This window comes from Ylistrum balloti, unplaced genomic scaffold (genome assembly GCF_031769215.1).
Source record: "Ylistrum balloti isolate Yb309-2 unplaced genomic scaffold, AGI_CSIRO_Ybal_v1 Utg369650, whole genome shotgun sequence".
NCBI lineage: Eukaryota > Metazoa > Mollusca > Bivalvia > Pectinida > Pectinidae > Ylistrum > Ylistrum balloti.
The window spans coordinates 957,884-980,664 of record NW_026781906.1 but is presented as its reverse complement, the minus strand read 5'-3'; the positions used below and the strand labels follow the sequence as shown (position 1 = coordinate 980,664).

Sequence of the window (22,781 nt, the reverse complement as noted above, 5' to 3'; positions counted from 1 at the left end):
CTGCCTTACCCGGTTGGTTGTAATGTTGCTTAACGTCGCATCGACAATTTTTCAGTCATTCGCGAAGGTACTATTTTATTAATCTTTAGGATTAATCTTATACACAATTTCATGTGATGCGTTAGATGCAAGTGTATTCATGTTCTGCCTTGTATTGGCCCAGCCATAGCCAAGTTTATAGTGCTAGTAGACATGAGCACAATGCTGCAGGTAAGCATCGATCATCACTCGGTCGCATTATACTGACACCGAACCAACCAGTAAAGACCAACGGACCGAGTGTGTATATATGGTATTTCAGTGAGCTAGCACTTAAACAAAGGTTAATGCTTAGCCATTATAAGCGAAACACATTGTCACGAAAAGCTATACATAAAAATGTCGCTGCAAACGTTAAATCACATTTCACCTAACCCCATTGCCAGCAGAATGCTCATACAAGATTATCCAAAACTCCGTAAAACACATCCGTAGTTTTAAAGACATGTCCATAGATTTGTAAGTTATGAAAAAAATAAAATCACGCGAAATCTGTGGATTCCTGAAACTTTCAAATTCGCATACCGGTATATTTAAGTTTTAGTAGACAGTCTGCAGTTTGAGGGTTATTCCGTAGACAATGGCCAGTGTCCCAGTCACTTTATTTTTTGTTATTTTTTTTTCGTCTCAAATATTCGCACAAAACATAGACTGGATTGGATAAGATTGAATGGTGTTTTACCCCAATTCAAGAATATTTCACTTATCCCGAGGCGGTCAGTTCCGGAATGGTGGAGGAAACCGGAGTACTCGGAGAAAACCACCGACCTTTGGCAAGTGAACTGACAAATTTTTTCACACTAGGAAGTCCGAACTGTCCCGGCCGGAATTCGAACCTAGGCACTGAAAGGCACTGTGATCCGTAGGCCGCGCTTAAGACCACTCGACAACGAGGTCCACACAAAACATAGACATTACATGGTAGAAATATAGGATATCTTTATATTTTACAGGGATATTGGTGGAACTAAGCGCACTTTCATCTCACTGGCTGAAGAAATACCCATGGCTTCGCTGTTCGGTCTCAACAGACGCGTTATATTCCTGTCGCTGTCTTCTTTTCAACACTGAAGGGGTTGAGGAGCGAGGTTTCACACTTGCGCCTGTAAATGACTGGTCGAATGTACACCGACTGACAAAACGGCACGAAAACCTTAGTGCACACACTCAAAACCTCATTGCATCTGAAAATTTCGTGGATGTAAAACACTCAAAAAAGGAATCTGTTATGACGTTATTATCGACAAAAAGAAAGGAAGAAGTCCGCATGAACAGAGATATACTGAGAGAAATAATTGGGGTACTAATCTTGCTAGCTAGACAAAATATAGCAATTCGCGGACACACGGACGACCGCAGCAATTTTATGGCCTTGCTGAAAAAAGTAGCAGAAAATAACAAGACTCCCAGAAATCATTTAGATAACCCCCTTGCCCAAGTGAATTACACGTCACCTAAAATCCAAAACGAATTGATAGAAATTTGCGGAGAAATGATCAGAGACAAAATTGTTCAATCTTGCGAAAAGGCTTCATTCTTTGCGTTAATTGCCGATGAGGCAACCGATAGTTCTACAACTGAACAGGTGTCAATTTGTGTTCGCTTTCTTGATGAATCCCAGGAAATGATTGTCAGGGAAGAACTCTTAGGCTTTGTTCAGGCTTCTGATACTACAGAGGAAACTCTAGCTGATCTTTTTCTGGATACTTTGGAACATTATGGTATTACGATTGAAGATATGAGGGCACAAGGCTACGATGGGGCTGCAAATATGTCTGGGAAGAATAGAGGAGTTCAAGCGCACATCAGAGAACGCATTCCGACTGCCACATATGTTCATTGTAAGGCCCATTTACTTAACCTGGCAATTGTGCACAGTTCATACGATGCTTGCGTTCGACTGATGATGGCTACTATGCAAGAAATAGCATTCTCCTTTCATTACTCAGCAGAGAAACTGGTTTCTTGATGAGCTGGATGTAAATAGGTATGCTCAAGAAGCAATGGATGGGAAAACAAAACTGAAGACCTTGTGTGAAGCCAGGTGGTTTAGCAGAGCAGATGCACTCGGTACATTCAAAGCCTCATTCCCCGTTATTGTAAGCGCACTTGAGCAGCTGCGAGATGGTGGTGACACTAAATCTGGGGAACAGTTAGCGGCCATCCTGCGTTTTGATTTCATTATTTCGCTAGTTGTCTGTTACCATATCCTCCAGGGCATAGTTCCTCACATTGGAATGCTACAGGAAAAGTCATTCGATCTCATCGAGGCTGTAAAGGAGTCGAAAGTTATTATACACATACTGGAAAATGAGAGAAATGACTTCTCTGTGTTCGATGCTGTATATGATATGGCTGCGATATTGGCTGGAAAGTTTGATGTTCCGGTGATAAGGCCAATGGTAACAGGGCGACAGAGAGATCGGGCAAACCCGCAGGTTGACGATGTCAAACATTACTGGAGGGTGACACTATACTGTACATTCCTGGATCATCTCTTGAATGAGCTAAGAGATCGCTTGGAGATAAATGAAGACCGTTTCAGGGCACAATATCTCATCCCTGCTCATGTCCAAAATTTGGATCGACAGACAGCTCTCCAGCTGTTTGAAGCATATGAGTCAGACATCGAAGATCAGGAAGTCTTCTTAAACGAAACTCAACGGTGGAGAACGCGTTAGTTGATGCTACCTATAGGCCAGCGGCCATCACATATATGTTAAACCCTTGAAAGGACAGACAAACATCTCTATCAATATGTCTTCAAGATCCTGAAAATTCTTGTAACCATGCCCCCTACAACAGCCACTGCCGAGAGAAGTTTCAGTGCGCAATGAAAGAAGATCGCCTTTCATCCCTTACATTAATGCACATACATCATGAGATGGACGTCGACGTAGAAACAGTTATTGACAAATTTAACGCCCAGAAGAAGAGGAAAATTAACTTTGAATGACCAATAAATACTAATATACATTTGGAAACCGTCGGCTACGATTATTAAAATAATCCCAAAATGTCTTTTAATTGTTTAAGTTGTACAATTCAAATTAAGAATGGAAGTAACAGAGATCAAACAGCAAGAAACAGGCACACAATAAATAAAACACTAATACAAAATTAAAAAATACTAATTTTCAATAAAGTATGCATCGTCATTTGTAATCGGAGCTCAAATATGAAAATCTTTCAAATTATCAAACCAAAAACTTTTATCCGTTTAAATCTATGATACAAACGCAGAGAACATGTGTGGTTAAACCTGGTACCCAACCTTCCACTCCCAAGGATCAGTAGGATCCGCATATTTAAAATTTGTAATTAAGCTCCAATTTGTATCAAAAATTTAACACGAGAAGGTATTGTATATCTGTCTCAAAATGCAGGAAAAGCATAGATTTCAAAATTTTGCGGGGGAGCATGCCCCCGGACCCCTCTAGCGTGGTTGCGCCTTCGGCGCTCCAAGTTTGCGTACACATATAATCAGGTCGCGGTACGCCGCTGTCCTTGCTTTACAATTGAAGGAACTGAAATATCGCTTCGACTCAACCGAAATTTCGACTCAATGAAATTCGAGTCATCCGAACTAAAATTACAAAGATTATAGAAGTGAAAAAATCGGGACTTGAAAATTACTTCGACTCAAACGGAATTTCGACTCAAGCGATTTCGAGACAACGAGTTTCAATTGTATTACCACAATGTATTAAGTATGAAGTTGACTGTAACAGGCAGAGAAGGAACTAAATTAAAGCTACATCGCATCACGGACTTCTGAAAACAATGTCAACCTTTACAGGTCAGCAGCCACAGTACAGAAAGAACATGTATAAAGCTGATATCAATTTGACTCTCTGGTAAAAGGCATTGTCACACTGATGTTCAATGTTCTTTGTAAAGGGTTAGATTCCGTGACCTGTGGAGACTGCTTTTCTTCATATTTTAATTCCTGGACGGAAAATTTATTCATCATGCAAAGGACGACTTCCCCGTGTTACGAGCGCAGCATTAAGCACCACACTAAGATCCGTCGCCTAATGTCAAGTCTCTTTAACTCCATAACAGGTGTCCATGCCATGATCCGATTGAAAAAATATGTCGGATAGAAAAAAAAATTTAAAAAAAACTTCCCTTGTTGCCTCCTTAATTGTGAATGTGAATAATAATAAAAGTGAATGAAAAGCTTATGGATTTGAGCTTTACCTGTATTTGTATTTCAGAAAGCATTTAGATACTTTTTTTCTGTTTTGTTCCATTGTCGGCAAAATATTTGAAGAATAGTTCAATTTGTCAGTACCCGGTAAGAGACTCGGGACAGAAAAAGTGGCTCGCCGAAGGTTGTCATTTTAGTCTTTCTTCACCCTCGCCATAATACATCTGGTATTTTAAGACACTGATCATGTATTCTACTTATCATGCATCATTGATTGAAAATCAGACCATCAAAACTTCTACAATTTTGTTGTTCAGTCTTTATTTACCTGACGTTGACGTCACGCTGAATTTTGTCTGATGACGGACGCCAAAATTATTGCTCCGCGCAGAGATATAGTTCCAAACTTCAATTAATATCACAGCGATTTTATGGATTTTAGTAAGTAACCTTGTTATACAACATATAAAAACGCTTATTTGAACAGTTATTTTTTATTGTTAGAGGTAATTTTAAAGTAATTTCAGAAAGACGGTAATTCTGTGGAATTATCGCACGTGCTAAAATACAGTTATTTTCCATCACTGCCGAATACATCGAAAATAATGTGGCAGGTGTATTCCGACAATGGCAACGCCAGTCGCAGGATTGAAAAAATGTTAATTACGTTGTTGACAGAAGTCTATAAATAGATTCTATATACATGTATTTAAAAACAACAATATTTATGATAATTCACTCATACGGTCTTTGATTTTCATCATATAATAATGTATTCTAGATACCTGGCTATCCATAAAAAATGCATTTTAAGCACTGGTTTGTAGTGTTAACCACTTGTTAGATGTAATCGACATTTCTGCAACTAGGGCCTTGACGTTTTCGACCACAAAATATAGAGATACTCATAACCCCTAAATATAGTTCCAGCCTTTAAGAAATACGTGTAAGTGGAAATGTGAGTTCACTGAAATGTCAGCTGTATCAGAGGCTAGGACAAGAAAGTCTGCAGCCTGCTACTATGTGGATAACTTACATCATGCGTAGAAGTTGAGTTGGATAAATTTGAGCCTGGGCCAAGAAAGTTTTATCAGATCTCCGTGCTTCTATATAAATCATTTCGATACATTTCGGTTCACCATACGTTCTGTATAGGAAATGGTATCGTAATTCGCAATGTTATCACAATAACAAGAAATCAGACTTCAATTTCCTCAGCTTTGGTGTCGGATCATGTTTTTCCTCTGAACCTGGCAATAATATAATATAAGCCGAATTCTGTTGATCTTGGTAATCTTGACATCAACGGAAAGGTTTTCTCACTGAGTTGTTAGCATCACCAAATCCTTTGTTCACTTAACCATTCACCTGTTGAATAGCTATCAAGTGCATCGTTTTGTTGGTCAAGCAATCTTTAAACATTGTTAACCTTCTTGGCCCACCGGTCACCATTACTTGTATGCGTTTTGTTTTAAATGTGTATACTTGAATTCAAATACCTTTGTAACAGACAATCTATAAATAGAGATACGATAAGTCTGGACAAAATGCCTTTAAACCACTTATATAGGTTCTGCAACAATTGTTTTACAAAGTCAACAACAACTATGCCCCCGGTTACAACACAATTCAGAAGTGGGACACTAAAACTATTCTGTGTAAGGCATGTGGTAATTGCATACACACTTGCCTTTGTTGTGGTAATGTTTTTTTTCCACTTTCAAATGTAGATCATGAAAGGTCGTTGTCAAGGTCACATTGTCAAAAATGTTGATACCACTGGAAAGGTTACTAAGACACACGTACCTAACATGAAAATCATACCTCTTAAAGTGCAATAGTTATGGGCAAGGTTAAAGTTGGCGACAGGCAAACAAATCTTTCGATCCGGGAGGGGGGGGGGAGGGGGGGGGGTGTATAAAAGACGAAGCACATGTAAAAGAGGAGTTCACCCGAACGAATTAGTTTTCTTCCGGGAAGTCATTATCAAGACAATACTTGTTGGCTCAGTAAACTTGGCAACGCTTTCTTTTCGTGTCGAGTAGCTGAGTAGCCTGGGACTCCCAATACTGTGACTAATCTTCATATATATAACATACACTATCTGTTACAAGGCATACTGCATGTAGCTTTGTGTTCCAGGTTTGAAGTGGACAATGGGTGTTACAACATCAACGTGCACGTGGATCAATAAAACTAATTTTTCATCACTTATACAGATAATGTTATGACCTATTATTTTAGCATCACATCAAAATAAACCGATGTGTTGTCTACAAGTCAACCATGTCCTTAGACTATTCAAATCAGAACCTCTTTCTCAAATTTCGACTTTATTTATCACAAGTTACGGTGATCTGATTGCGAGCTTTTGATTTCTTATAGTTTCCTGGTAACAAACCCGCCCCCTGTCTCCGTGCTTTATCACGAAATGTAACAGTTTTAACCTTAAATATATGCCCAACATGTCAGACGGGAGACACAGCAGGTGCTGATATCCCTTTCATGTCAAAATCTATCTGGTTGAACACTTTGACAGGTGTGTATTCAGTCACCAACTGATCTCAAGATGTGTTATTTATCTGTATATTTTTATACAGGCTAAACAGACTTAAAGAGTAAGTATTGCACCGTTATCAACAATCCTAATGTTAACTATTATATATATCATAATAAAATGAGATAACGCCAGTTATATCATCCCAAAATTCTGATAGAATAGTTATAAATTCTTCCGACACATTTACATATTTCCTTACTAAAGTATATTATAAAAAGTTTACTTATAGCAATCACAGAAATTCTATATACGTCGATCCTACCTCGTCGGTTCCATTTATGACCTATCCTAAGCTGTCTTTGACATGTACAACAAAAACGTTGTTTTTGTTCTTAATACTTAAATACACGGTAGCTGTTGATTTAAGTTTCCTAGTTTTAAAATAACAATTGGTAAAATCCAGAAACTAATTATATGATGATATATGCATGCACATTTATCAAATGTTTGTTTGAATTCGAAGTTATAAAGAGCCTTCGGCGTCCATCGGTCGAAGGGTTATCGAGACACCTAAATCTACACTACCGCTCTCGATTTCCATTTTTAATTTTGTTTTTCTTTTATATTCTATGTATGTGATGTAATTCATGTGATTTGTGTCTTGATTAAGGGGCAGGTTGACTCGAAAATTTGACAATACTCTTGTCCGTACTGTCGTTAATACTTCATAGATTGTATATCTTTGTGTTTTTATAGAAGTATGAAGAAACCGTCTAGATGTTTGCACAATGGTCGTGATATACCAATCATCTGTAAAAGTATGAATATCAAATCCACTTTTTTTAAAACTTTAAAGCAAGTGGAATTTAAAGGTACACATTTTTTTGGTCCAATTAACGTTTTTAAAGTTATATAAACTCCACACTCTACACATGACTAAAAAAACAACAACAACTGCGGCCTACTTTTTATTCTTGTCTGAAGTTTGTGATTAGAATGTTTGTGGTCGTTAGTAATTCATGAACTCTTTCTTACTTGGCACGAGCAATTTTAATGAGTACCAGATTGATGTATTTGGCAAAAAAAGTTATCATTTCGTAAAATCAGGGCTAACTTCTGGGTTATGAGCTCAGCTGTTGAATTAGCGCATACGCCTTGTCTCCGTTTTTGTAATAAAGCATTCATAATCTTTTCTGTTATAATGATAATATCTTTTACATTCACAGGGTAAGGAATTCAGACAAAGTCGGGTTTGTTTGGTCATATTATAATCCGCCAACCTGAAGACTTTTTCGTCATTTCTCTGGGCACTGAAGGAGTTGAATTACTCATTGAATAAATATTAACAATAATTAGAATTTGAATCCGAAAAAAATAAGAAAAAAATTAAACAATCATACCAATTGAAATCCATTCCAGATATTAGTGTTATGTTGTAGGGTGATTTTGTAGTGGTTGCGAAGGACGGCCTCACAAGTCAGGCGTCGCCCACAAAGTTTTAAAAGGATTCAATTTTCCCAAAGTAAATTGTATCTCTATTTGCCCACATAATAAACGATTATAATCTATTTCTGAAAAGTTTACTTGGGAATTATCTGTTTTCACTTGTGAATACACGTGTCATCTAATTAAAGTAGGAAGATTTGAAGTTACCAGGTAATGTAATTCAAGTTAAAGTTGTCTTACTTCATATTAATAACTTTGGAACTAATGACAAAAACAAAGAGAAAAATACTTAAAAGTTTATGTATAATTTGCAGTCCTACCAAAGTAATGAGGTTGCGTATTCACTCAAATAGATTATGAGACGGCTCACACTAAAATAACACAAGAGGTGCGATAAGCCTGTATCTGTATCTCTCACCTGGTACGCAATGATTTTCACAGATTTATATCAGTACACGTCCTTGACATTCAAAGTATTGGCTAATGAAAAGAAGTTATTTTAATGTTTCAACGAATTTATCACTCTAATTTAGCTTGTGTAACAGGGGTCATTTAGAATTCGAACACGGGACATCTGATTTACATAGGTTTTAAAACATTAACGTCTCTTTGCAGTCCCATAATGTACCAAACATCTTTGGCAGGTAAAATGATGACAGTTTTATGGAGAACGATGACAAACACTGGACGACATACTTGTAAGGTCACTGTTAAGGAGGACAAATATTGTTATAATAGGTATCAAACTTTCACCAGTGTCGTGCTGGAAACAAACACTAGTTTATGTGCATGTTCACTGCATCAAAATTCAAGGGAGAACGCACAATCTTTTCTCTACCTCTTACTAAGAAACCAGTGATCTCGCCAGCGGTAAGCTGAAACTGAAAACTTGTGTAAACCAACTGTGTCTATCTAGAGCACTCGTATTTAGTATGAGGGTCTGATAAGATTCGCGGAAGCGATCGACCTCGTGACAGGGCTTTACCGAGAATTTCAGGAGTACTTGGAAATATTTATTAGATGCGGTAGTCTGAGCAAGTGAACAGGATGCCTTCATGTGTCGTGCGCTTGTCACTGTTGTGGGCATCGCTTTCGGTCAGTGTTCGTGTCACCTGGTCGTGCTTTCTGTGCTGTCATTGCGGGGGTGAGTTTAGTATGACTGTAGCAAGCATTGGCGATGATATGGTTTATGTTCAATGTGATTCTAATTTCTGTAATGTCTTGTATAAGTCACGAGTCCTACACTCTATTTGAAAAATCTTCCTATTTTGCTTCTAAGGAATGGATACCTATTGATGGCATTTTGTGTAATTTTCAGACTTCATAAGAGCGCGTGTCTAATTATAGAGCTCGTTTAAGAGAGTTTGACCTTTTATTCATTGTATTTAATATGTGTTTTATAGTGGCTTGATAATTTATAATTTTAAGAGACAAAGGTATTCGAAATGTTTCCCCATATCGATCAATTTATATGAAACAATTTTAACTTGGAGCGTTTGGTCTATAATCTGTTTACCATCTCGTCACACTATTTTCGACATTGGTATACATAGGATTATAGTAAAACCGAAACAGTTAGTCGATTCTTTACCATTTTGTTGACATTACCAACCTGATGAAATTATTCCAAAATAATTCGGAACATTTTAAAGCGATTTTTTCATCATTCCGATTTCCTGTTTGTTCAAACACATAAGTTAAATGCACTTGTTTTGCGAAGTAAAAATGCTGCATTCAAATATGTAAAGTGCTCACGTTCCATCTGTACTATAGGAACATATGTGTAACTAACGTAAACAATTACACATAAACCGTCGAAATTGACCTGTGGCAAGCATTCAGCCTGATTGGATGTTACAGGAACAGTACAGACCAACACAATACGTCCTAAATATACATACAGCACAACGCTAGTGTAACCTATTAACAAGTCACAGTGCATAAAAGTCCGTAGGTATCGAGGAACATTTGAGGTATTTGAATATAAACGGACTGACACTACGATATCTATATATATGAGTTTACTCGTTAGGTGTTAGTGGCGAAGAATACACTTATAATTTTAAACGAGTTTCCATTCGCGTGAAAGTTTTGAAAAACGTATTAATATTTTAGTGAAGCGTTTCTTGTAAAGAAAGTATGGAAACCATTTACGGGCAAAAGGAACCTAAATTATATCGAGGATAAACTTTATCACTTTGATTATAAAGAAATACGATATAGACGAACTTAAAAATTGGAGAACCATAACGCTTTTGAATAAAGACTACAAAATTGCAGCATATGTTTTAGCAAGTAGATTAGAGAAAGCCTTGCCGACAGTAGTACATAATACACGAAATAGGTTGATAGTATTTAATATTACACAGATACAAGACTTTTTTTCCAGAAAGATTTCATTTAGATGCTTGTGTACTATTTCTAGATTTTGCTAAAAGCCTCTGATACAATAGAGAGAGAAGTATTTTTTTTTTATAACTTTTTGATTTTGGAATCACTTTTGAACATATCAATACATATATATAAAGAGACATAGGACAATGATATACAATGCATTCTCATTATGACTAAGACATACAGATACACGCTCTCTCACACACATGCATACGTGCACACATTTATTGACATCCTTATTGAAGTAAGACTACTTCTTTTTGATTTTGTTTACACTCATATTTCTCACGCAGACCGAAAAAAAATTAAATAAAGAAAGAAGGTGAAAGGAAAAGATGTGAAATTAATTTCATTTCTGTATTTGTTAGTTTGCCACTCGAGTTTGATATTATAAATTTCTTTTATATATAAAAGCACAAGGTAAGAAAGATATCTATCAAGGGAGATGTGTAAAGAACTTAAGAAGTTGTTAATAGATAAATATTTGGCAAACTGCCAGTCTTTAGTATTTACTATTAGATATCAAGTACCTCTTACTCCAGGTATTGGTAAATTTTGTTCTGCTAGATCGTTTTGAGCATTTGATCGACATTTCTTTATGTTGTAATAATCTTCTATGCTGCTGGCCAATGCATATTATATTCAAAGATTTGTAAAGATAGCTGGTTCTATCAATGTACTTTTAAATGATAAGAATTACTTTATTGTCAACCTTAGCATTACTACTATTATCAGTGATCCAGAAAAGGAAGGGGTGTTTATTCGCTGAAAAAAGAAATATAAAGTGCATTTAAAAGATTTTCAAGCATTTGTTATAAATTTTGCACTTCCAGGCATTCCCACGTCAAATGAATTATCGTTTCACTTTCGGAGTTACAGAAAGTGCACATAGGATTAACTACTATACCTAGTTTGAATAACTGGGAATTTGTGGTGAGGATATGATGAGATATACTGAAGCCATTGAAGTTTTGTATTTTCCGTAACTATATGTGAAATTTTGTGTATTTTATACCATTCCTCTTCAGCGGAAAACATCTGTTCTTGCCATTTTAATTGACCAGTGGCTACAGTATCTGTTTTGTTAAAAATGTTGTAAAAGAATTTGGAATCATTGATATTGTGTAGAAAAGTTCGTATATTCTAAGTTAGGAACGGATCATTAACTGGAAGGACATCTTCAGGTAAAAGTTCAGGCAGACATGTACAAACTGCAGATATCAGTCCTTGGGCCTGAAGAAAATTTGTACGCAAGTGATATTTTTGTGAAAGTTCTTCAAATGATAAGAAAGAAATATTGTCTGAATCCTTTTGGAGATCACCAATCATCTGTATTGGTTAAATTGGGATATTATCAATGACTTGATGGTATAAATTTTACCTAAAGGCGTTAGTTTCCTTTTCTTCCATGTACTAATTAAACCTTTTAATTTTACAATTTTCTTGTCAAAATTTAGTTTAAGAATGTTGACCAAGTTCACAAATTCAATTCTGTGTTGTGTAAATTTAGTTTTTACCCAATTTAGATTAAATATGGAAGCATGATATTATTACTATATTTCATACTTACAATCCAAGTTATTTCCATTTTATCTACATTATTATTTAATTAGATATATGTTCAACAATTATGCAATTCTAAAGTTTCACGTAGTGATGTAACTGATCCATCTTATGCAAGAGAATTATCGTAAAGGGAGGTCATTTTAACTAGTCTTGAAAAGTTTGGGTTAAAAGGGGGTTGTGTGGAAAACAATAATTGGATTGTTAAAGAAGATCCGTATAAGGAGGGTGTCTGTTCGTTGAATGTTTCCTTTTTCCCGTTTTTGCTGCTGTGAAAATACTTGCAAACCATTTAAAAATAACTAAAGAATGTGATGCAGTTTCTGGTTTGAAGTTGAATAGAGAAAAGATGGAAGGCATAATATGGTTTGTGTAAAACAAAAGAAAGGGAGATAACTATAAAGGTATTGGATGGCAAGAAAAGGTCAGTCTTAGCCGTTTATTTCCAAACGAATAGAAATTAATAATCTAAGATAGGGAAGTAATATTGTTCTTCTTGGCGGCTAAGAAAATGAAAACAAATTACCTTGACGGACAGAATGTTAATAACACAAGTTTAATTATACCTAAAATAACACACATGACAAGCAAACAAGGGGAAAACCGAGGAAAAAAGGTGTAAGAATTTAAGTGGGAAGGAAATGGGGAAAGATGAAAAGAAAAAAAAAACATTGAAAGTAACTATGATCAAATTGGACCAAAAGTTAGAGACATTGAAACTCATATAGACATGCTGAGTATAACTTGGGTAAAAAGACTCACAGATAAGTTCTTATTGAAAAAAAAATACCAAATTTACTTTTGAAAAAAAAAAAAAAAATGGCGGAAAGAAATTAATGTTTTTAAAAAGGAAATCAGGAGTGCATCCTTTCTCTTTTTCACACCCGTATCTTGGAATAAAGGACAAAATTATGGGATGGGGCTCGTGCAAACTGCAAAGGATTTGGGGATACAAGTCATTGGATGAATAGCCAAGTTATATCCTTCGATGACGTGTTAAATGATAAGAGTAATATAAATGAAAGTAGTGTTGAATAAACTTAATTAAGACAAGCTATTCCAAAAGTATGGAAGCCTTATCAACAAAATATCAATTCCACGAAAATAAAGGGTAAAAGGGAGTTCAGCTTAATAGGTGTAATAAAACTAAAAAAAAAATAACAAATAAAGAAATTGATTAATTAGGAATACAAAACTAGTCACTGGAAGGATATTGTGGAGAATGCTGGAAATAGTTTGACATATTACATTCAGAAGCAATCAAAAACAGTTTGTATTTGATATGAAAGATGGAAAGTATAAAGTACTCAACTGGAGATTATATTGTAAAATATTATCAGCAAAAGACCTACTGTGTAAATGGAAAACAAGCAGATAATTTAGTTTTATATGCAAAGCCATAGAAAATTATTAACATTATTTTACCAAGTTATTTAGATGTACTTTGGAATAGCATACCAAAATCTCCCAAATACGTGAATTACGAAGTGAACTTCAGACAATATGAAGATATTAATTTTTATATTAGTTTTGATTGTGCAAACAGAAGAAGAAACGCACAAATTTATTGATACTTAAAAATTAAATTTTGTAAAATACGTTATATATTATAATTAGGGGTAAAACGGTATCTCGTGAGTTAGAAAAAAATGATTTATACATTTTTGTTTAGAATTTTATTAGAATATACATGTAAAATGAGATGTAAAACATTCAATTTAACACAATGAATTGTGATATAAAAACAAACAGCTGCATTGAAGATATGCAGTATATATCAATGACAGAACAACTCAAATCAAATTAATTTTTTTCTTTATGTCTCATACAATTTATTTGTTAAATCTTTTAATTCTGGTCTGTCGAAAGGAAATGGTTTTTTATCAATATACTACAGATTTTCACGGTATGCATCATAGAAAGCTGTAAAACAACAAGCACTTTCATTTTCAAATTAAGATGTTTTACATGAAATTATGACGCCATGTTACATCGAGTCTCTTAGTGACGTCATAGTGATATGGGAGATAATAATTACTATCCTACACATGTATTTTTAAGTAAGACTCTTTAGTTTCGGAGAAAGCTTGGATTTTCTTCTCCTTCCTTGCAATGTGACTTCATAAAATGGATATATTTTGAATTTGTTCTTTCTACGCGTGTCTAAATGTTCACACAATTTGACGATACTGAGATTTATGTTGTTGATAGTTATTCTAATTATTCTAATTTTGTGGATTTGGTAACAGTGTTGTGTGACCTTAGAGTCATGTGTTGTTATCGCCCCTGTTATGTAACTCTCTTATTTTGTAACATAATAAACCAGTTCTACGTGTTGTGCGCCATTTTTACACATTTCTCTTTAATATGTGGTGTTGAATTGGCCCGTTAAACATATGTTTATGCTGGGTTGTTTTGTCTTCGTAAATTTCACGGCACCTGGGGTATGTTTTTACATAAATGACATTTTTTGCGTAACATGACATATATGATATGACACGGGACTCTTTTGTTCTAAACTCGCATGTATCGCAGCGTGAATTTTAAAAATATTTTACCATGCTGAATACGTGATGTTCCTGATGTTTTGATATGCATAAAACTCTTTTCGTTTACTGTTTATTAATTTGGTCTCTGCAAATATGTTCTGTGTTTGATGATCTTGTTGGTTCTACTTGAGTTTTTTTCTCGGATTGCGCGTCAATACAAATGAGATGATCGATGGGTTTGCCTTTTTCGTTTTCAACTGGTTGTAATAATGCTGATCTGTTAAGTTCTAGGGTATTTTTTCCCGTCTTCTATTAATCCAAGTGGGAAAAGTTTTAAGTTCATTGAGGCGTTTTTCTCTCACATATTCTTCACTAACTATCGCAGCGATCCTTCTCGCTAAATTGTACGTGATCGTCCATTTTGTATACTCTGGATTTCCAAAATGTAGATACTGGTGAGCATCACTTGGTTTAAAGTAGATATTCGTAGCTTTTTTGCCATTTTTTCGCTAGGATGTCTAACATAGAATTTGGTTTCCATTGTAAATTAAAAATCTATATCGAGTGTTAATTAATCACATTCCAATAAGCATTCATTTGAGAAAACAATTGTCCAAAAAATGAATGCCAGTTTTCTGCAGTATTATTTAAAATATAGCACAGTAATTGATATCTTTCGTATCACTTTGACGTCACTAAGAGACTCTGTGTAACGTTATTTATGACGTCATAATTATATCTACTGAAGGTAAAAATGAAAGCATTAATGTTTTACAGCTCATCAACGTTCACTTTAAATACTGGACATTGAGGTTTTTTTTCCATAATTCTGGTATATATTTGATAAGAGATTGAATCTATAAATTACCAGGAAAATACCAACATGTAAACATCATAATCCAAACTCAGAGTCAATGACAGTTATGCAAAATACGAACAAAAGAAAGAGTTACACGGAATTCCTGAAAAAAGGAGAATAACACCAGGTGTTCCAGAAGAGAAAGCGTCTTCTACTTCATCGATGACACCCGCCATGAAAACCTTGATCAATTCAAGTAATGTCACGTTCTCAAATGAGAACTAGGTATAAAACAACAGAACCAACAGGCAAACCTGCAAAAATAACTTCGCCACGTGTTATTTTGACTTATAGATATATTGATGATGTCTTGACAAGACGTTTATAGAACTTATTGGAAAACGCTCGCCTCGACAGTACCAACAGGAACAGCTATATGATAAGCACGATAAATTTGATTTCCCTCAAGGGAAATTTTCATTTCTTTATATAATTGATAATAACTTTTTTCTTATGCCAAATTTGACAAATAATGTGTGCTTAAAATGACAAATAGATTCCAATGAACAAAATAAGAGGTTATAAGAAGCCTTGCGATGAACCCTTGCCTTGTTATGGAGCCATTTCTGAACCTTACCTTATACCCTCCGTAAATGTCACAAATTCTTTAATAATTCAGGCCCTATGGGCCTTTTGAATTTTTAAAGTGCTATTTCAGGGTAGTGTATTGTGGTGCTATAAATGCCACATGGTTTGGATTAAATCGGGTCATGGGCAAAATTCCATTGTTCGTGAAAGAGGTCCTTTGTTAATCTTTCAATCAGGTAAGACTGTTATCTCCTTATCAATGTCGTGACGCATCTGATTAGCTGTATATCACCAGTCACACATTTCATATAGACGACGTGTCATTTCTGTAATCCATGTGATGATCGGAAACGTCTGTTTTTGTTTAAGAAGTTCTTTTCATTTATTACCAATTTAATTTTGGCTCCTTTGATCGATTTGCATATTCAAATTTCTCCTGTGCAGATTCTTACTGAGTCACTTGGATTGACCAGGCGGTTGTCGTAGATGAAGCAGAATACGCCTGTTCTTCTGTAACATCTGGTCTTATTTGTAATATTCCAAGGGTCTCCGTGTATAGCTTTCCTTTTGTTCATATTTTCTCTTAGTTTTATTGAATCTGAGTTTGGGATAGAATTATGTTGACATGTTTGTATTTTCTTGTTTTTTTTTGTTTTTTTTTGTGTGTTCTTGTATAGCTCTACGGACACTGGAGTCCACGGCTGTTTTTACGTAAGAGAGTTTTTCAATTTCAGTATTTCTTTTGTTTCATTGTCCGATGGCAACTCAGGTTTAAGGTTCTATTTCTTAGCTTAACTAACATACAGTATGTGTAAATATTTTCAACCTATTTCGGATTAAATATACAGTTTTGTCTGAATCTGGAGGTTCTCTGTGTGTTTAAAATCACCTATCATTACGTTGTAAGGAAAATAAGTTGATCTTACATATGCATTCATAACTGTGGGGAAGTATCATCGAGACATCGGTTCCAGAGCGTTATGTATTTCGGAACGGCCAATTTGGCAAACCGTATCACTTGAACTATGGACCTGCTTGACGTCGCCCCACCATAACTTTTTTTAGGATATATTTTTTTTCAGCAAATCTGTGTATTTTTTCTTAATGCACATTTTTACATGTCAAAAATCCTACGAGATATGATGAAATTACCAATCAATCCACCCTCGAAATCCCAGTGTTTTGATGTCGCCTGTCAAGTGTTTTGTTGTTGCCTGTCCAGTGTTTTGTTGTCGCCTGTCCAGTGTTTTGTTGTCGCCTGTCCAGTGTTCTGTTGTGTTGTCGTCTGTCAAGTGTTTTGTTGTCGCCTGTCCAGTGTTTTGTTGTCGCATGTCCAGTGTTTTGTTGTCGCCTGTCAAGTGTTTTGTTGTCGCCTGTCCAGTGTTTTGTTGTCGCCTGTCAAGTGTTTTGTTGTCGCCTGTCCAGTGTTTTGATGTCGCCTGTCAAGTGTTTTGTTGTCGCCTGTCCAGTGCTTTCTTGTCCTCTGTCCAGTGTTTTGTTGTCGTCTGTCCAGTGTTTTATCGTCGCCTGTCCAGTGTTTTGTTGTTGTCTGTCCAGTGTTTTGATGTCGCCTGTCCAGTGTTTTTGTTGTCGCCTGTCCAGTGTTTTGTTGTCGGCTGTCCAGTGTTTTGATGTCGCCTGTCCAGTGGTTTGTTGTCGCCTGTCCAGTGTTTTGTTGTCGCCTGTCCAGTGTTCTGTTGTGTTGTTTTAAAAAAACAAACAAACAAAACAAAAAACAGAAAAAAACAAAAAACTGATATATTAAACTATTCAGGATTTCATACTGTTATATGAAAATGAAAACAATCACAGAAAATATCAAATCTTGGTCAGAAAACACGAACCATATTTAACAGGAGTAATAACGTATACCGAAGGACTCGATGTCTTGGTCCGAGCGATCTGTTCGTTTTAGGAAATATGTCTCCCGATCAGAACCGATCGCTGTCAGTCTAGCTAAGTGTGTAAATTAATGATTTTCGTTTAACACAGTGACACAAAGCTATACCACATATTGAATCTGTAATTTTTTTCAGATGTTGTTCCGTCCGACCCCTATGTGTTTGTCAATGAAACACTACAGATAAATTGTACCCTGACATCACCGCACGAAACGAAAAATTCTTCACATTTGTACTTTGAACACGCTGGAAAACCCGTCAATGACACTTACTATGAATTGGTGGATGATAAAACTCTGTCATTCCGGAAAGTTGCGGAATTTGCAGACGCTGGAGCATACTATTGTTATCGTGATGATATGAGTGGTCCGATGGGCATTGTCGGAGGGCAGGTAGCATCGGTGGACTGTAAGTAAAGGGGGATAACTCAACGTGTCTAAAGACGAAAATGATCTGTTATTCTGCTTTCAGTATGGTTTTGGAAGTATTAGAATCTGTTATCAGTATGGGTTGAAGATTAGTGTAATTTGTAACTTGTAGCCGAAGCTACACATTTCACTATATAACACAAGCTACACTTTAATTTTCTATAAATCTCATCATTTCACTATATACCACACGCTACACTTTAATTTTCTATAAATCTCATCATTTCACTATATATCACAAGCTACACTTTAATTTTCTATAAATCTCATCATTTCACTATATACCACAAGCTACACTTTAATTTTCTATAAATCCTATGAAATTACTATATAAAACAAACTAGTTTGTTATATATTATATAAAATTATTATATAACACAAACTAGTTTGTTATAAATTATATAAAATTACTATATAACACAAACTAGTTTGTTATATATTATATAAAATTATTATATAACAAACTAGTTTGTTATATTTTATATAAAATTACTATATAACACAAACTAGTTTGTTATAGATTATATAAAATTACTATATAACACAAACTAGTTTGTTATAAATTACATAAAATTACTATATAACACAAACTAGTTTGTTATAAGTTATATAAAATTACTATATAACACAAGCTAGTTTGTTATAAATTATATAAAATTACTATATAAAATTACTATATAACACAAACTAGTTTGTTATATATTATATAAAATTATTATATAACACAAACTAGTTTGTTATAAATTATATAAAATTACTATATAACACAAACTAGTTTGTTATATATTATATAAAATTACTTGTTATAAATTATATAAAATTACTATATAAAATTACTATATAACACAAACTAGTTTGTTATAAGTTATATAAAATTACTATATAACACAAACTAGTTTGTTATATATTATATAAAATTATTATATAACACAAACTAGTTTGTTATAAATTATATAAAATTACTATATAACACAAACTAGTTTGTTATAAGTTATATAAAATTACTATATAACACAAACTAGTTTGTTATATATTATATAAAATTACTATATAACACAAACTAGTTTGTTATATATTATATAAAATTATTATATAACACAAACTAGTTTGTTATAAATTATATAAAATTACTATATAACACAAACTAGTTTGTTATATATTATATAAAATTACTTGTTATAAATTATATAAAATTACTATATAAAATTACTATATAACACAAACTAGTTTGTTATAAGTTATATAAAATTACTATATAACACAAACTAGTTTGTTATATATTATATAAAATTATTATATAACACAAACTAGTTTGTTATAAATTATATAAAATTACTATATAACACAAACTAGTTTGTTATAAGTTATATAAAATTACTATATAACACAAACTAGTTTGTTATATATTATATAAAATTATTATATAACACAAACTAGTTTGTTATAAGTTATATAAAATTACTATATAACACAAACTAGTTTGTTATATATTATATAAAATTACTATATAACACAAACTAGTTTGTTATAAGTTATATAAAATTACTATATAACACAAACTAGTTTGTTATATATTATATAAAATTATTATATAACACAAACTAGTTTGTTATAAGTTATATAAAATTACTATATAACACAAACTAGTTTGTTATAAATTATATAAAATTACTATATAACACAAACTAGTTTGTTATATATAAAATTATATAAAATTATTATATATAACACAAACTAGTTTGTTATAAATTATATAAAATTACTATATAACACAAACTAGTTTGTTATAATTATATATATAAACACAAACTAGTATATATTATATAAAATTACTATATAGTTTGTTATAATTATATAAAATTACTATAAACACAAACTAGTTTGTTATAAATTACATAAAATTACTATATAACACAAACTAGTTTGTTATAAGTTATATAAAATTACTATATAACACAAGCTAGTTTGTTATATATATAAATTACTATATAACATATAAAATTATTAAAAACTAGTTTGTTATAAATATTATATAAAATTACTATATAACACAAACTAGTTTGTTATAAATTATATAAAATTACTATATAACACAAACTAGTTTGTTATATAGTTATATAAAATTACTATATAACACAAACTATTTGTATATACATATAAAATTACATATAACACAAACTAGTTTGTTATAAATTATATAAAATTACTATATAACACAAACTATATAACACAAACTAGTTTGTTATAAATTATATAAAATTATATATATATAACACAAACTAGTTTGTTATATATAACACAAACTAGTTTGTTATATATTATATAAAATTACTTGTTATAAATTATATAAAATTACTATATAAAATTACTATATAACACAAACTAGTTTGTTATAAGTTATATAAAATTACTATATAACACAAACTATATATTATATAAAATTATTATATAACACAAACTAGTTTGTTATAAGTTATATAAAATTACTATATAACACAAACTAGTTTGTTATATATTATATAAAATTACTATATAATATAAAATTACTATATAACACAAACTAGTTTGTTATAAATTATATAAAATTACTATATAACACAAACTAGTTTGTTATATATATAAAATTACTATATAACACAAACTAGTTTGTTATATATTATATAAAATTATTATATAACACAAACTAGTTTGTTATAAATTATATAAAATTTTGTTATAAATTATATAAAATTACTATATAAAATTATAATTTATATATATATAAAATTACATATAACACAAACTAGTTTGTTATATATTATATAAAATTACAAAAACTAGTTTGTTATATATTATATAAAATTATTATATAACACAAACTAGTTTGTTATAAATTATATAAAATTATATATAACACAAACTAGTTTGTTATAAATTATATAAAATTACTATATAACACAAACTAGTTTGTTATAAATTATATAAAATTACTATATAACACAAACTAGTTTGTTATAAGTTATATAAAATTACTATATAACACAAACTAGTTTGTTATATATTATATAAAATTACTATATAACACAAACTAGTTTGTTATAAATTATATAAAATTACTATATAACACAAACTAGTTTGTTATAAATTATATAAAATTACTATATAACACAAGCTAGTTTGTTATAAATTATATAAAATTACTATATAACACAAACTAGTTTGTTATAAATCCCATAAAATTACTATATAACACAAGCTAGCCTGTTTTTTTTATGGTAAACATATCATTAGTATCCCTGGATCAGAGGTGCCTTCTTCAATTCCAACATTAGTCTTTACTACAGATAATGGACTCTGTATACAACTGAGGAGTGTTTTAACATATCTAGTCTAAGATAAAAGAACACTACAACCTGACCCATAATGCTGTTTTCTAGGAATCGATAGTGATGCTTAGATGAAATTAACTCACAACATTTCTGGTGTAGCTTTATTTCTATTCAAGACGCACCACAAGTGGTGACAGAGCTACAGTGTGTGTGGTACCATTGGAAGGAGAGGCTTGAGTGTACCTGGGAGTTACCGCCCTATGATATGAAGTATATTGACGTCGAATTCATATGGTTTGTGAAATCCTGTTCTCTCTACACCAACTAAACCAGCAAGTAACAACACAATTATATATCGGCAAGCAAACATTTGGTATAAATTATATGCTATTTGTATTTACAAAGATCCATATTTTCTCTATAAAAGTATTAAGTATTGAAGACAACATTTTTGACTGTTTGTACAGGTACAATGGCGCTATGGGGCTTTGCTCGAATATGAGTGATAACAAGACGACCTGCATCTTTCATTCCGACATCATTCTCGACACGAGTCCCTGGTTTTTCAAAATCACAGTCACCAACACTAGACTGAATGTTTCCGCGGTCGGTCCGTATATTGAAAAGATCCAGCATGAAAATGGTATGTATAACAACATTTCATTCACTATTTTCTGGGCGTGTCGTGAACTGTAAACAGTCAACTTAATTATGTTCTATATACGACTGAGTAAGGATCAGTTAGATTAATTACATAATGAAATATCCATAGACTGGAATATCATATATTTATCGGGTTAGTTTTGTTTCTACACCAACCACTCCCCCCACCCGCACCCCCACCCCCATCCCCACCGCCATCCCCACCTCCAGTGTCCATTTAGACCAACAAGAGCGACTAATATTAAGTTCAGATTTGCAGTTTTTAAGTTACAGTATAATCCGCCTCCATTTCAGTTAAACCGAACAAAGTTGATTGGTTTGGTTACGAGTATGTAGACAATAGCAGTTGTGTTCTACTAAAGTGGAGTTATGACCCTTTTATAAGTCGGTCCAGGAAGAAACAGTTCCGTGTACAATACGTGTCTTCATCTGGCGAACAAAAGGTAGGAACTTTGATGTATATATATACAAAATTTATAAATTGTCTTTTCTATCATTCCAGCATCTGTT

General features: G+C 32.9%; 2 protein-coding genes across 2 annotated transcripts in view; both read left to right on the top strand.

Moving 5' to 3' along the window:
• Positions 1-767: 767 nt before the first annotated feature.
• Positions 768-2,008, top strand: LOC132556674 (zinc finger MYM-type protein 1-like). The gene is made up of 2 exons (XM_060221111.1): positions 768-816; positions 993-2,008. The coding sequence occupies exons 1-2, from the start codon at positions 768-770 to the stop codon at positions 2,006-2,008; spliced, it is 1,065 nt and encodes a 354-aa protein (XP_060077094.1).
• A 7,192-nt stretch (positions 2,009-9,200) lies between these two features.
• Positions 9,201-22,781, top strand: part of LOC132556372 (protogenin A-like) — a 42,913-nt gene continuing 29,332 nt past the window's right edge. Inside the window, exons 1-5 of the mRNA XM_060220782.1 lie at positions 9,201-9,282; positions 18,008-18,280; positions 21,785-21,902; positions 22,076-22,251; positions 22,566-22,714. Of these exons, the coding sequence (XP_060076765.1) occupies positions 18,232-18,280; positions 21,785-21,902; positions 22,076-22,251; positions 22,566-22,714 (492 nt within the window). The 5' untranslated portion in view covers positions 9,201-9,282; positions 18,008-18,231. The remainder of the gene's footprint in view (positions 9,283-18,007; positions 18,281-21,784; positions 21,903-22,075; positions 22,252-22,565; positions 22,715-22,781) is intronic.